At 42.5% G+C, this 15,961-nt stretch overlaps 1 protein-coding gene across 2 annotated transcripts; it reads right to left on the reverse strand.

The window, feature by feature from the left end:
• Nucleotides 1-910: 910 nt before the first annotated feature.
• ism2b (isthmin 2b) lies at nt 911-14,587 on the reverse strand. 2 transcript variants are annotated; one of them, XM_086019762.1, is made up of 6 exons: nt 13,833-14,587; nt 8,212-8,460; nt 6,478-6,799; nt 4,904-5,041; nt 4,445-4,513; nt 911-3,442 (listed from the first exon to the last, which is right to left on the reverse strand). In XM_086019762.1, exons 1-6 carry the CDS (start codon nt 13,941-13,943, stop codon nt 2,925-2,927), a joined length of 1,407 nt encoding a protein of 468 aa, XP_085875888.1. In that variant the 5' UTR covers nt 13,944-14,587; the 3' UTR covers nt 911-2,924. The 2 variants fall into 2 exon arrangements, with proteins under 2 accessions (XP_085875888.1, XP_085875887.1); XM_086019761.1 differs by having other exon boundaries at nt 4,904-5,044; nt 13,833-14,586.
• Nucleotides 14,588-15,961: the final 1,374 nt, after the last annotated feature.

A 15,961-nucleotide genomic window follows, 5' to 3' on the forward strand; every position in this document is an offset into this window, starting at 1 on the left:
GTTTGCTGCTCTACATCCAAGTTTGGTTAATCATTTCCTCAAATCTGACATTTTCAATTGTCTCGGTGTATGAGAGTGGTCACATCTCCTCTTGGTTTGCATTATCAAAACAAAAGCAACCCGTAGAGCAGTTTATTTTCACATAAATCCCCAAATGCCTTTGCCTTTACACATCTGCGTTTATTTGTCTGTTTACGCTGTGGCTGCAATGTGTTGAACATGTGTTTGGCTCGCCTCCCTCACTACGCTCATCTGCACTCGCCAACAGCGGATTCCTCTCATTGAGTGGACAGACACGAAGTAATGGAAGGAATATAACATGAGTGCGCCCCCTCTGCTAATTGTGTCCCACTTGCGCAACCCCATGTTGTACTTCTCTCTGCGTGGGCATCACAAAGCTGGAGAATTAGAACATCTATTTGCCTAAGCTTATGGATTTCCATTAGCGTGACCTTTGGAACATTAAATCTCTGGTATTTAATCCTCAGCAAAGCACAACACGACCGCCGTGATCAATCTTTGTGCAATAGAACCACTTCACAGCCCAACTCTGTATTCTATAAGATTTTTTTTTTTTGTATTATAAGAGTTCCCCTTTGGTTGTATTTGCAGGTACGATCAACTGCTCTCGCAGGAAGTTTCTCACCCCTGATCTAATTGCCTGTCTTGACGTAGCCGAGTACAAGTTTACAAAATGACTTCTCGGAAAAGTGGACTTTGTCGAGTTATTTTTTCAAACATATATGAGGCAAACAGCCCCATTAGTTCTCATCAAGGGAGACGGCTACATACAAACCACAGGGTCACAGATCATTAAGCGCAGACACGCCCCCCCCCCCGAGGAGACTTTTCCACTTTCTTGAACTTCAGCATTCAAATGCGGGAAGAAGAAATAGCACAAAAAGCATGATAAATGCAATATCTTTTTTTATATATATATTTCTTCAGCATAAATTCAACAACAATGTGCATTGCAGTACAACACAAACACACACAGATGGATGAAACAATGAGTTATTCACTTCTTTTTTTTTTCATGTGGTGCCTTCATGTCAGTCCAACAAGTGCACCGTATTTGAAAGCTTAAAAATGAGAGCGACCAGACAAATAAATACTGTACAACACCATAAATGTCAAACTAGATTCAGAAACCACAAAAAAGATCATGCTTTTGTCCATATTAACACTTGATCAGGCCATCTTTGCATCATCCATTGATCAATAAATCATTTGTATTTCTATATACAGTACATACCTTAAATAAAGTGCCTTCCATTCAAATCAGTTCAGTTCCTGAAGAAAAAAAAAGGGGATTTGGAGCCAGCATCCATAGACGTCGATCAGATAGAAAGGCCCATTCCACCACCATATTGTTGAACTTACTGAGCGTGTGTATAGGTGTGTTTTTGAGTGAGCAGGAACAGGAACGTCCTTTCTGCCTGATCGCCACAATTGAGCGTACATCCGAACCAAAAAGCATCATCTGTTCGTCACTTCTGATGTGGATGACCCACGCCTGATACCGCCTGTTTCGTACCAGGTCCAACTGTCGAGGTAAATGGACAACATCTTTTTCATGGCAGTTTACTTTTGGAGTCCCCTGAGAACATGGTAGAGACACGAACACAATAGAAGCTAGGCTGCTTCGTTTCATACGCACGCACCGTAGAGACGAAGGAGGTTGGATGTACACAGGCACCAAAGACTGCTTTTCAACTCTTTGGCACTCACATCATCTTTTTCTCCCGTCTCTTAAAATAAATTGACCACTGTGACAAAGCGGTTGAATTAAAACTCTTACCACCATTCACACAAGCACAGTTTGGAGCGAAGAGCTCAGCTCCTGATTCCAAGTGATTTAAAAAAATGGGACTGTCTTATATAATGTCCGTGTGTGTGTATGTATGTATGTATATATATTAGGGATGGTTTTGATGATAACCAAATTGTTACATTTTAAAATGTACTGTTAAAGGGTATCGCAACACAAGTAGTAGTAATGTGCTCCATGTATCGAATCTTTTATTGTAGCAATACCGACGCCTAATATATTCGTGCTGTCGTACAGTTAAAATCTATTAACTAATTAATCGCAAAATTTCCATGATTAATCGAGATTAATCGTATTTGCCAACTACAATTTTTTACAAAGCTTGGAACTGATATTTACTTGAGTAAAATTTGGGAATTAATATGAAAAAAAAATTAAAAGTATATTTTGAGCCAAAGACTGTTCTAATAGTTGCTTTTTTTAATCCTTGAATACGATGCTATTCCTGTAAAATACAACTGTTGAACGATACACCAAGAAACGTACAACCAATATGGTATTTGAATTTGGCTTTGCGAAGTGCGCAAATTATTTTATATTTCTCCATTGAGCCGTCAAGCAACTTAGAAAGTCAAACTACTGTCTTTGTGACATTGACTCTCGGCTGCAAAGTGAGCAGAGGGAAGTTGCCACAGGGGGTAAATAAAACGGAGTTAATTTTTTTAATGCGTTATAAATTTAAATGAATCTCCATAGTTAACGCTTTAACAGCCCCTAATATACATATGTATGTGTGTGTGTGTGTGTGTATGTATATATACATATATTTCATTAAAAGTGTAGCAGCATTGTTGTGAGTAAAACCAATCTGTACGTCTTCATTCCCTTGTGCCAAGACTACACAGAGCACAACCAGGATCTTGTAGTCCTTCTTAAACACCATGAAAGATGCTAGCATGTACACAACTGAATATAAGGTGCTCCAATTTTGTTCCTTTCTGCCTTTTGTGCCATCCACTTCCTTCATTAGAGCCTGTTGTGAGGAAATTGGGGAAGGTATTCTCTTGGTAATGCATGATAATGGTAATGCCGCATGCTTGGGACAAAAAGTACATGATTTTGAAAGGTAGGCCGTCATTTTGGCTGCGGTCCATCAGTACTCCCTGGCCTCCTCCAATTCATTCATGAACACATCTTCATGGGGGTTCTCCGGACACTTGAGGCCATTATTGGGAGGTCGCACGGCATGGAAGCGGCTCCAGTCTCCCTTACACAGGATCCAGGGCAGCACGTCTACTTTGAAGTGCAGCTCCGGCGAGAACTCGGTGCTGATCAAGTTGGGCATGCCGGCGCCTTTCCCCCTCGTGATGAGCCGGCCGCGGTCGTCGTAGCAACAGTGTTGCGCCGCCAATGTGGACGAGTCGCCGGAGAGCGCCGAGCGGATGCAGCCGCGGGCCGACGGCTTGTAGATGTCGAGGCGCTCCTTGGGGCCGCTGGCGTCGCGCCATCGGAACGTCCGGCCGTGAGAGTCGTCGTGGACGCTGACCACCGTGTACGCCACCTCGGAGGGGAAGGAGCAAGGGCAGCTGGGCAGCTCCAGGAACACCTGGCGGAGGTACCGCTGGAGAAAGTCACTCTTGCAGTTCAGCCACTTTTCACAGCTGTCCACATCTGCGGCAAAGATGACACCATATGATGAGCGCATGCACCATGCTGCCATTCACAATTATTTGTACAGCTTTTGTTTTTCCTTTTTTTTTTTTTTTTTTTGCAATTCTGAATTTAGTTTTGCTGCAAAATGCCGGAGAGTTGTTTAGGGATTGTACAAAGTAGTTTACTTTATCACGCAATACTTAATTTTTTTTAACAATCTTGCACTCTGCAATACACCGTAAAACTAATACTAAATCTAAGAAAAACTAAACCAATAAAAACAAATATGCTCTAAAATGTATTTAAGACTAACTGAATTAAAACAAAAGTTAAAATGAAATAACAAATAAACTATAACGAAGAATCTAAAACTATCATAACCCTCATTTGTAGATGTTGTTGCTCCGTTGGTGTTAAGTAGCAGTTGTACAAAGGAAAACATAACATCAAAAGTATAGCAACAAAGTATAACAACCTGTAACATCCATGCTAATTTCCATTAGCCAACTATAGTGTATCACATTATATGATAGCATTAAGCTAGCTGTGAGACAAAACGAAATTTTTTTGTTAAACGTTTTAGTGTTCAAATATTCAATGTTTGATTCGGTTTTTTTGTGTGTCAAATTTACAGTGAACTTTAACTGGGAAAAACAAACACTTTGAAGCAAGCACGCTTAGCTTCGAAGGAATAAAAAAAAAAACAATGTGGATTTTAATTCTTTTAATGTGTTTAAAGCATGTTGGAGGGGCAAAACTATTTGGAAAATCCGTCAATCTGGAACATAATCCCAGACATAAATGGGGTTAATCAATTGCATTCATGCAAAGTTGTTGGACGTGCAGTATTGGATGTCTTCTCAACTTTTCATCCCTGGGATACAACAGTCTTTAAGGTGGAAGCTGATCATTGATTCAACTTTGCATGTCCATCCAGTCCATTTCGAGGTGTTGAATGGTGCACATTGAACTAGTGTAACATTACGTTGTCTCGTGCCGCAAGAAGGATGACATATATACCTGTTCCAAATGGCTCGGTGCCATTCTCCATGTCGAAAGGGAACGGCTCGACCACAGTGTTGACTTCACCTGTGAGAAGAGCAGTGGTTGGTGTTCAACATGCTGAAATGTCACCATGTCCCATTTTATCCAGAGGTGGACGTTGTACAAAATTTTCCTGGACCGTCATCCGTCATCTGCCAGGATACACGTCCGTCATTCGTCAGTCCGTAATTTTTTGTGACGAGCTGACTTGTAATCATCAGTTTGTCAATCCATCAGGAGTCCGTCAGTCCCCAGAAAAAAATGGGCGTCCGTCAATGACAGACTGATGGCCCGTCTCTGACGGACGCGGTTAGTGGAAACCCACTTCCGTCACGCGTCAGTCCGTCTATTCCCGTCATTCTTCAATCGTCAGCAAAACGGGCGTCCGTCAGTGACCGACTGACGAACCGGCCCGTCAGTCTGACCGGGACTCACCAGGACAAGGTTCCAGGTCACACTTTGAGGCTTCGGTCAGAGTGCAAGAGTAGCCGCATGACTTTGTCCTCTTCCTCTCGCCAGGTCCACACGTGACCGAACATGGAGACCACGGCGTCCACTCGTCAGTCTCCTTCTCTGCTGGAGTCACAAACGGTCACTCAGACAAACAGTAGCTGTGCAGCTCTGCCATACATTTTTGACTGCAATTGAGGTTTGAGAGCTACAATATAATTGACATGTTGACAGAGCGTATATGCGAAGATGAGAGCAGCTTGGCAGTGAAAAACAATCTTCAAAGGATTTATTGGGATCGTGAACCCAAACATTTTCAAATTTTGTCTCGAAGTGAACTCAATGTGCACTTGAGCATTTTAAGCCAGAATGTGTTCAAAGTTTCCACGCTGTGTCATTCCATAGAAGTGACCATTTTCTCTTGATCTAACCTTTCCCATACCGAGCCAAATTCTTTTTGAGAGGCTTGAAGTGAAATTAGAGAGAGAAGCTGTGCTGCGGCTCTCCATGTCTGCACCACGTTTTCTTGTGGCGTTAATAACACTGAAAACAAGCCGCTCTTGATTAAAGGCGAAGCGGGTGCAGAAATACCAGCTTGGGTGTAGCACGCATCCAATTTGACTTTGTGGGCGTTGCCACCTCGCCATGTGGCCGTACGGGAATGAGGTCTCAGGAGCGTCTTAATTACAGAAGAAGCTATGGCAGGCATCCTTGATTTATATGCTCCAAGTCTTTAGAAGTGACCACTTAATGGGCATTGTTGCCTCCGGCTGGCGCATCGTACGTGTGTCGTCAGTGAGGGAGATGTTTACAGGCAAAACATGTTTTTTGGGTACCTGCTTCAGCGTGATGCCAACACCAATTTCAAAACTGCCTATTTGTGAGTTGGGCCGCCGCCGAGTCCATCGAACGGGTTCCTTCTTTTCACGATATACACCGTTTTCCCGTCATGACGCTCAAGTACAGTATGCGTACAAGCTGACACAACATTTTCAGATCAGGCAAAACAGGGGGGGGGGGGGGGGGGGAGATAGCTGTGGAAGTTATGTGGAACCCAGCCTGCCCTCCCCCCCTTGGAAATTCTTGAACTGGCTCAAAAGGCTGAGCCGCGGAGGGCAGCGAGGGCCGTTGGGATGCTGGGGGAGCCCGTGGGGACCCGGGGAAGGATGAAAGGGCCATCGGAATGGCCCCTGTCAGTCTGCGTTCCCAATGCGCCCTCTAATTGTCCACAAGCAGAGGGCTGTTTTGTCTCCGAGAACAGTGGCTGCCTCACGCTGCCATTAGCGAGCGCATCGGAGCCATCTTCAAAAGGCGACCATCGCGACCAGTGTCGACTTCAAAGCGGCCAGAAGCCGCAATGTTTGGATGGTCGAGTGCTCGTCCTGCCTCGCACGCTGACATTGTTTGCTGCTCTGGGACTGTTTGTCATGCAGCCTTCCGAAAACGACTTTGTTGTTCTACATCGCTTGGCTATTCCCATTATCGCTTTCTCTTTGTCCAAATTCCAAAATATTGCCCTTTCTTTCAGATAAAGTCTTATCAAGAAAGCAGCCACTTACCATAGTAGGTCTGCACTGGATCCCAGCCTTCGTTCCAGTAAGTACCCCAATCCCCACCCACTCCGCTGAGTGAGGGCTCCTCGCTGCCGTAGAGAGAATAATCTTCCTCCTCTTCTTCACCGGTTTCTTCCACGGTTGATCGGCTGTTGCTGTCCTCGCCGGAGTCGGTGTAACTCCAGAAAAGAGGCCAGAAAAGCTTCTTTCCTCCCAGCCAGTCTACTGAGGAAGAAGGAGAGGAGGAAGAGGATGGTATCCAGTCGTTATCCTTGGCCAGGTCCATCTCCACCTCCATCTGAGGGTCGTCGACCACCTCAATGGTGACCTGCATTGAGACAGCATATGCACTGTATGGGTCAACAGAAATATAACGTGCCAAGTTCTCAAACATTTGCTGCAATGATAGTCTCTTAAAATGCAGAAATTCCTCCATTTTATTTTACTTTTTTTTTTTTCATTGGATGTGTGTGATTTTGGAATTTCTTACTGACTTGCTCTGGTTACATTAAATTTAAAAAAACAAAATGTTTTTACCGCCCACAAGTTATTTGATAAAATGAGTCATTTTGCTCATGTGTATTCCATTTCCATAATCATATTGAACATTTTGCACGGGTCCCTGAAAATGCTGTCCACCCTGTCATTACGGGGTCACTACCCCTGAAGAAACCGTCTGATGTTTTCAGTGACAATCGACCAGCATTTTGTCTTTCTTCACTGGAGGCAGAAACAGTGGCTCTATATTTACACGTACATTTTGTCATTTTCATCACAGTATGCGTCTAGTTGGATGTTGTCAAGTTTAACATATCCACTGTGTTATAGTGAACTATCAAGCGATATAATAAGAAACGTTGCGAAATTCGAAAATGTATTCAGTAGTCAGTTTTCTATCTGAAAAATGGTGCAAAGTAAAAGTCCACCATGTGCCTGTTAAAAAAAAATATGTCCTCCCTGTCATTGTCCACCCTGTCAGCAAGCGCACATATATTGCTGTTTCCATGTACATTGTCTGCTTGGAGTTCATTCATTTGACCAATTTGCATTTCTAATCACAAACATTGACTCAATACAATGAATATGAAGTTCAATGAAAAATCTAAACTTTTTGGGGGGGAAAAGGAGAAGTCCCAAAGGCACTTTATGGTGACATTGTGGTCTGAAAGCTGGAATGAAGGCATTACAGAAGCAGACCTCTAGGGCAGCCTTGTTAATGGCTTCAAAAATTCTTAGGGAGCAATTCTGATTGAAATCCTCATCTCCGGAACCTCCATGTTTGTATTCTTATAGCATATTCATAGAGACTTTGAACCATCCATGGCGTTGAGCCCTTTAAGTTGTTTTGCCTCAACATGTCATCAAGAAAGTTAAAGCGCATCAGTGACTGTTTAGCTTCACCCCTCACGATGTCGTCACAACAAATGAAGCGTCTAATGACAATATCGTCAGGCATTCCCTCGCCTTGGATGTGCACAAGCCAGCCAGTCATGAGCATTTAGGCAGTGGAAATAACCCTCTCAAGGATGGAATGTGAACAATTGTTCCAAGCAACTACTTCTCATTACCTCCATGAGTCATCTTAGATGCTACAGTGCGGATGTAAAGAGTCAGGGGAAAGTACATTTTTGGTTCATGTTTTTGAGTTTTCATGAGTTATGCGTTCATCGTGATGGACGTCAACACATTTTTGTAAGCATGCATCCACAAACGGCTCAGTCCAGGATGAATTTCACTCACCTGTATGTTGGGGTTCTGCGAGTTCAAATCAGCATTAGCCAGGTCTGGGAAGTTCTTCAAGTCCAGGATGAAGGGCTTAGTCTCCTCCTCGGGCTCTGGCTGAGGAAGCACACCAACGGAGCGGTGCTGAGGGTGCCCCCACTTTCTCTGATGACCGTTGGGCTCCGGCACACTTTGCACCTGGTTCTGCTTCTCCAAGGCGTCGGGGTCGTACTGAATCCCACCGCTGTGAGCCGAGTGGCCGTGACCCTGATGACAAGGGAGCACATAGGAAATGTGTTGGGTGTGTTTCTGGGTCAAACGCCTGAAAAGCAGTTTCAATAATCATTCACTTAATGTGTGGGGGTGTAACCATTCATTTCAGTGGACATGTTAAATATCTGCTGATGCAGCATTTATCTAATGATGGGCTTTAAAGGTCAACGCAATTTTTTTTTTTCCAGAATATGTTGTATACAAGCCCACTAGTTGAAACAAGGCATTCTGATGAATATTGCGTTTGTGGAAAAAGTGTTAATCCACTCGTTTTTAGCCATCTCTGGGGGCGGCCATTTTGTCCTCTGTCGACTGCAAATGACATCACGACTGCTCACAACGACCAATCACGGCTCAGATTCAGAAAACAGGTCAGCCGTGATTGGTCGTTGTGAGCAGTCGTGATGTCATTTGCAGTCGACAGAAGACAAAATGGCCGCCCCCAGTGATGACTAAAAAAAGAGTGCATTTTCCTCCTTAACATATTCCATAAACGCAAATTAATCAGAATGCCGTGTTTCAACTAGTGGGCCTGCTGGGAACATACTCTTGAAAAAAATATATTTGGGGTGACTTCTGCTTTAATGGATACGACAATGTGTTCAAAATGTTGGCACGAAATGGAATTTTCATCCCTATGTGACTCTTTTGGAGAAGAAATGTCAAAAATGTCGATGCAGATTGCTCATAAGAGACCCTTTGGCATCCGTCTCACCAGCCAAGTGACTAACCGGCCTTCGTGTATTTCATTCTCTTTCTTTTCCCACAACAGTCATGGCATCCAGGCCTTGGACAAAGAGGGGTCTGTGCCAGAAAGATCCCCTTTTAGCTTTAATGAGAGGGCCTGGGAGGCGTGAGACCCCTGTGCTTGTGTATGTGCCCGCAGCTAGGGCCGCTACATCCGCCACTTATTTTAACCTTACCGGAAGAATGAGAGGACAAGAATGGAAGCAATGTAAATAACAATCACAATATCACACCGATTCAGTTGTGCTGTATTGGAAAGCACCAGAAACCGATTTACTGTACATTTGCCAGCAGTCGAACGATCCGTTCGCCCCCATTCATTTAGATCTGTGTCATTGTCAGCACTCCAAAGTGACCTAAACATATGAGGGGAGAGGAATTTGAAGATTGTACCAGTTTGTGGCCTATATAGACCAGTGGTAGTTGAGGAGGGGGGCTACGAGAGGAAATGTCTGCATTCATGACCAAACGGTTACAGTTATGGCATCCAGAACAGGACGTACTTTCTACTCAGTGCCTGTGATTGTCCCATAAAGAAGTTATGTGGTGGGTCAAACGCATACAAATGAATGAATGAAATGAATACAAAAAGCTCGTTTAGTGAAGAAGCTTGTCAAGCATGATGAATGACACATGAACAGAAAGATCCCCCTCCGCAAATATAGGCATCAAGGTTGATGGTAGTCATGCATGCGCAGTTGAATTCCAAACTCAAATGCATCTGGTTTTCAAACTGGGCTTCCATTCTAATTGACACTGCCTCAATGTGTCGCAGAATATGGTTTTCTCTAAATGCGTCATCTCCGAAAAATAAATAGAGTGCCACCTAGTAGCTGTAACTACCGATACTCCACCCATTTTTAGCTAGCTCAGGGGGCGGCCATTTTGTCACTTGGCTGACCTGTTTTCTGAAGCTGAGTCACGAATGGTCATTACCTGAGCCATGAGTAGTTGTAATGTCATTTTCAATCGACAGAAATGACAAAATGGCCACCCCCTGAGCTAGCTAAAAACGGGTGGATTTCTCATATTCCACAAACACAATATTTATCAGAATGCCTTGTTTCAACTAGTGGGCTTGCATAGAACATATTCTTGAGAAAGATGTGTTTGGGTTTGTTTTCCCTTTAAAGCATTACCTTATTAATGTTTTAGTCTTAATTCACGTGCTTAAAAATGCATCAAAAGTGCCTGCCAGTAGCGCTAGCACTGCTGTCAGCGTCGCTTTTCATCATGAAAATGTATCCAAGCAGTCCAAATGGTAAATGATATTAAATGATGATTCATGTTCTAATCGGTTGCAGTTTGACTCACATTTGACATCGTCAGGAAGAATTTTAAGGAGAATTTTTGTAAATTCACACTTCAGTTGATGATAAATATTAATAATCAAAATCTTGACTGCGCTGTAAAGAAACACAAAGGATTCTATTATGCGTAAATCCTACCCAGCGCACGGCGTCATTCTCGGTGGAAGCGGGTTAGACCCAGTATTGGTCATTTTGCAGACAAGCGCAGGCCGTCGGATCTGAGATAGAGGAGTCTGCATCGCTGTGGGAATGTTCTCAGCCAACTTCAATCATGGCCAATCAAAGCGGCTCTTCTCATAAGAACAAAATGAAAAGGCAGTTATACATTCCATTCCCATTCTAACATGGAAATAATTATTTACTGACCAATCAGCTGACAGCAGATCCTCCCTTACACAAAGTATTTGAACAAATGATGGCCTCCCTTCAAGCAAACACCTGGCAATCGGCAAATGAGTGAGTAAATCGCTCTGGCCACTATTGGGGGAAATACAGTCATTTACTTTCCGGTTATAAATTGCATCACTGTCGAATCTGTCCACTCACACCCCTCGTATATTCACACGTGTGCTCTTACACCTACAACAACTACGGAGCCACATGCGAGTCTGCATGCTTTCACATCTTGCTCATCTCATCCTGCTCCACATCTGGATCCTGTGTTCTTTTACATTGTATATCATCCTCTTCCTCCCCCCCCCGTCTTCTGTGATCCTGCTCTTCCTCCTCCTCCTCCTCCTCCTCCTCCTCCTCCTCCTCCTCCTCCTCCTCCTCCTCCTCCTCCTCCTCCTCCTCCTCCTCCTCCTCCTCCTCCTCCTCCTCCTCCTCCGTTATGATCAAAGGCTGAAGGCATGCGGCGTGTTTAACAGGAACGCCGTATGGATGCAGTCGGGGACCTCTGGCCGGCCTCAAGACAGCGTCTCTCATCACACAAATTTTGCTGAGAGATTCAGGCAAAGGTGGTAAAACTACTCAAACTTCGTACTTAAGTCAAAGTACAGATAGTAGCGAAATTTCAAATTAATGTATTGTGTCTCCTTTGCTCGCTGTATAATGCATAATGCAGACAAACAGAATAGTTTCACACAACTGCTGTCAGTGAGTCAGTGAATCTGAGTCATTTAGCGTAGATGTTATAGACTGTGCCTGTAAATATTGTTATATTATCAGTCTACCTGTGTTGCTGCACCATTTGTGTTCAAATATTTCTTTGTTGCTTATTTGCTTCTTAACAATGCCACCTTGATGCTATTTGTTAGCCTGTCTATTGTGTTTCCCAGAATGTGTTAGCATTAAGCTAGCTGACTTAAAGGCCAAGGTATGCGTTTTCTTTCGAAATACACAACGTGTAATTCTCTTTGTTTGATGTTTAGTTGGACAGTAAACTAACGGAGCGGCATGAAAGAGCTTGAAGGCTTTTTTAATGAATTCTGGCACTGCGTAAAGTTCCTAGAAACGTATATGATGACACACTGAGTTCGGAGAAAGGAAGTGAAGATGGGACGAGTCCAGCAAACGTTGAGGTGAGGGGAAACGTTGGAACCTTGAGGCGTGTGGAGAAGGCGAGCAGTGAGGCAGCTCAGATTTATGTGCATGCGCATATCAAAGGCCTCTGTACTTGGCTCTTTCCAAACCATTACCGAAGAACAATAAACGATTGCCCCACTTTGATCGCCATCTTTTGCAAGAGGGCAAAAAGTCAAAACAAATGGATGGCAGAATCAGGGCGAGGTCGTAGAGGTCAGGATGGGAAAACAGACAAGGCCAACGGATCTCAATATTCGACTCAACACGCCTCCTCTTGTGTTATGTGGAAGGGGGATGGGGGGGGACACCCCAAAACAGGAAATTCCACATTAACACAAAAAAAAAAGGCTAACGTAAACAATCAGATGAATGACACTTGACCCGAAATGCAGTGCGACAGACTCCGAGGGGTCGCCTTATTCTGGTTACATAAGCATATCGTTACTGGGCTCCCTCTTTCCTCGGCTTCCCCTCCTCCTCCTCCTCTTTCTTCTACTAATCTCTCCATCCAGCACTTACGGACACACACCCTCACAGTGAAGGTACAACTTGCAGCCCTTTTTTGGGGGGGGGCGCCAACAGAGCATCCACGGGAGGCCACACAAGAAGGACCGTCAACTGAACCCTGACACAAACACACTTTGATCCAAAGAACTCCACGTGCAACAAAAACACTCTCTAAAGGGGCGCCACGCACTAAAATTGATGTGTTTGTACGTGTGCAAGAAAGAATGATATATTTGTTGTAGTGGAACTATGGCGAACTTTACTATACATGGTAAGAGAGGTGGAACTTTGGAGGAAGTAAGTGGACTGTGAAGGAGTCTCTCAGTGGAGCTAATTTTACACAGTTGATCTTTTTGTTGTGAAAAATGACACATGAATTTACCCATTGGGGAAGAAATACAGGCTTAAATAAAAATAGGCAAAAATGTTGATCAATGCTTTCCAAAGTAAAAGCAAATATTTTATTTTGATTCAACGCAAAGATATAATCAGTCCGCTTTCATGGAGGAATCAGATATTTACTGTTGAGAAGCTGAAATTCCAAGCATTTGGACAATTTTGAATGATAAAAGGTACTTATACGATTCATCGATGATCAAAAATAATAATTGAGATATATATATATATATATATATATATATATATATATATATATATATATATATATATATATCGCTGTCAAGTGATTAAATTAACTAATCAATCCCCAAATTTTCCATAATTGATCGCAATTAATTGTATTTTTCAAGTACAATTTTTTACGAATCTTGGAACCGATATTTACTTGAGTAAAATCTTGGAATTAATGTGGAAAAAAGAAAAGTATATTTTGATTAAAAGAATGTTCTAATAGCTTTCTTTGATGCTTTAATACGATTCTTTTCCTGTAAAATACAACAGTTGATAGATACACCAAAGACATACAACTAATATGGTGTTTGAATTTGGCTTTGCAAAATGTGCAAATTATTTTGGATTTCTCCAACAAACCGTCGAGCAACTTAAAGCAAGTAAAACTACATAAAAGTCACTTTATGACAGCGTCCCTCCTCTAAGTTTGGCTGCACAGTGAGCAGAGGTCAGCCGCTATAGAAAGTAAATAAAACAGAGTTGACTGAGTTAATTTTTTTTAGTGCGTTATCAAATTTAAATTAATCTCTACATTTAATGCTTTAACTTTGACAGCCCTAAAATATTTATATTTTATATGGTTTCAAGATTTTTGCATATTTTCCTTGTTTTCATTGAAACAACTTCAAAAAGCGTCAAGCCTACCTTGTGAGCAGCATTTCTGTGTCTGCTTGGGAATCCCGTGGCCAAGCTAAGCAGCAGCATGGAGAACATGACAAGCGACATGTGAAGTCTCCTCACGACCCCCTGACGCATCTTCTTGGTGGTCAAGGTTCTTGTGAAAATGTCCCCAAAAGGGTTTTTGGAGGGCTCTTTCTGTGATTAAGCTAAGTGTGCGTTCGCTCTCTGACACTCGCCGTGTCGGCGTGTTGACAACTTTGCAGATAAATGGAGTTTCAGGCGAGCCAAAAGTGTGGCATTTGATGAAGATGCGCACGCGTGTTGTCCATATGTGTCACCAGCTGCGTGTGCGTGTGGCGGCTGCAGCTCAACGCCTCTCTGCCCCATAAAACCACGCAGCTTTGGCACGGCTTTAAGTAGGAGCACAAAGGAGCCAGATAACCTCACGCAGAAATCTCCCCGTCCGCACCGGCGACCGCTTATTCAACTACTTTAAATCGTGAGTCACTCCGTCGTGGGTGGGTGGGTGTTTTCTTCCGATGCACGGACATCTGGAGCTCGTGGTTTGCAGCTCGTCTACGCAAAATGTCTGATGCGTGAATCCATTACAGTTGGAAGTTCATCCGCTGGCGCGCTTCAAGTGAGTGTGCGCGCGCGCCGCCCAACCATCCGGTGTCGGTAAACGTGCCTTTTTACGCACGCAGTTTACTGGGCCGAAGCTGTGAGAGTTGGGGGTGGGATGCTCATTACAAACAGCTGCGTGTGTGTGCGTGTGTTGTGGCAAGTATAACGAAGCACAATTAGTTTGTGACTCAAGTAGATTATACGTTACTTAAGTAGATTCTTCAGGTTCCTCTACTTTTTTCTCGGATGACTTTAAAAAAAAAAAAAAAAAAGAAAATTTTTACTCCCTACATTTGTAAACAGACATTTGATTATCACTAAATTGAATAGACCTTACCTTGAAAAAGTAACTTATAGTCACTGTATTGATTACTTGATTCAAAAAAATAATTAAATTAGATTATTTACTTTTAGTTACTTTCGTCAGACGTCAAAAACTCTGCTAGACATAAAAATGACAACCGTTTTGCCAATACTTTATTGGAAGTTAATTTTTAACAGTAATCTTTATAGGCAAAGTCAACCCATATGTTCTATGTGCCTTCACTTGTCTAAACATGGCATTCTGATTAATATTGCGTTTGTGGAATATGAGTTAAGCAGTAAAATCCACCCGCTTTTTGCCATCTCTGGGGCCGGCCATTTTGTCACTTCTGCTGACTGAAAATGACGCCACAATTGCTCAGGGTTCAGGTGAGCAATCATGGCTTACCTGTTTTTTTAAGCTGAGCCATGATTGGTCGTTACCTGAACCTTGAGCAGCTGTGATGACATTTTCAGTCGACAAAAGTGACAAAATGGCCGCCTACTGAGATGGCTACAAAGGGTTTAATTTTAATGCTTAACTCATATTCCACAAATGGAATATTAATCAGAATATCCTTTTAGAATAGTGAAGGCGCATCGAACATATTCTTGTAAATAAAATTTGGGGGTTGACTTCCACTTTAAGGATGATGTTTTAAACAAACTAAAGACAGCCTTTTTGACTTAACATTAATGTATCAATGTTTTTATATAAAAATGAGTCCGGATTTTACTGAAAATAGTCTACTTATTAAAAAAAGGCTTTATAGACTTCACTAAACAAATTTAAAAATAAAAATAAAGTGGACCTTTTTTGACTTGACATATTGAACTGTTAATATTGTAATGGTAAAACTGAACATTAATCATATACATTATTTATAAAAAAAAAAACAACAATTCTGGGATCTAGTGCTTTAGTTCAGCTCTGCTCCACTCAACCTGTTGGGACTTTGTAAGCTTGAATGTACTACGCTGAGACTTCAATTGTTTCTTCAGATTTTTTTTTTTTTTTTAACAAGATAACATTTTGCTACAATTTGGCATGTACAACCCACCATAATATTTTCCTCTTTAGCTGACACAAACTCACCATAACTTATTTCCATCTTGAAAACACAAACGTCTCAACTTCCTTCAATGGATGAACACTAAGTTGGTGGAGCTTGACTTTTATCCTTGGGGTGGCCAACACTATCTCAGGAGGTTTGCAAAACCAAAAC

The sequence above is a fragment of the Filicampus tigris genome, chromosome 20, assembly GCF_054856515.1.
Source record: "Filicampus tigris isolate MCC_2025a chromosome 20, RoL_Ftig_1.0, whole genome shotgun sequence".
NCBI lineage: Eukaryota > Metazoa > Chordata > Actinopteri > Syngnathiformes > Syngnathidae > Filicampus > Filicampus tigris.

What these genes read in the sequence shown, in the direction of transcription:
- ism2b (XM_086019761.1), bottom strand. Translation starts at nt 13,943, where the DNA reads ATGCGTCAGGGGGTCGTGAGGAGACTTCACATGTCGCTTGTCATGTTC. An exon ending in CGCAGAACCCCAACATACAG is followed by an intron (nt 6,800 to 8,211) that starts GTGAGTGAAATT and finishes GTCTCAATGCAG; the next exon opens with GTCACCATTGAGGTGGTCGA. An exon ending in CACCGAGCCATTTGGAACAG is followed by an intron (nt 3,443 to 4,444) that starts GTATATATGTCA and finishes TCTTTGCCGCAG; the next exon opens with ATGTGGACAGCTGTGAAAAG.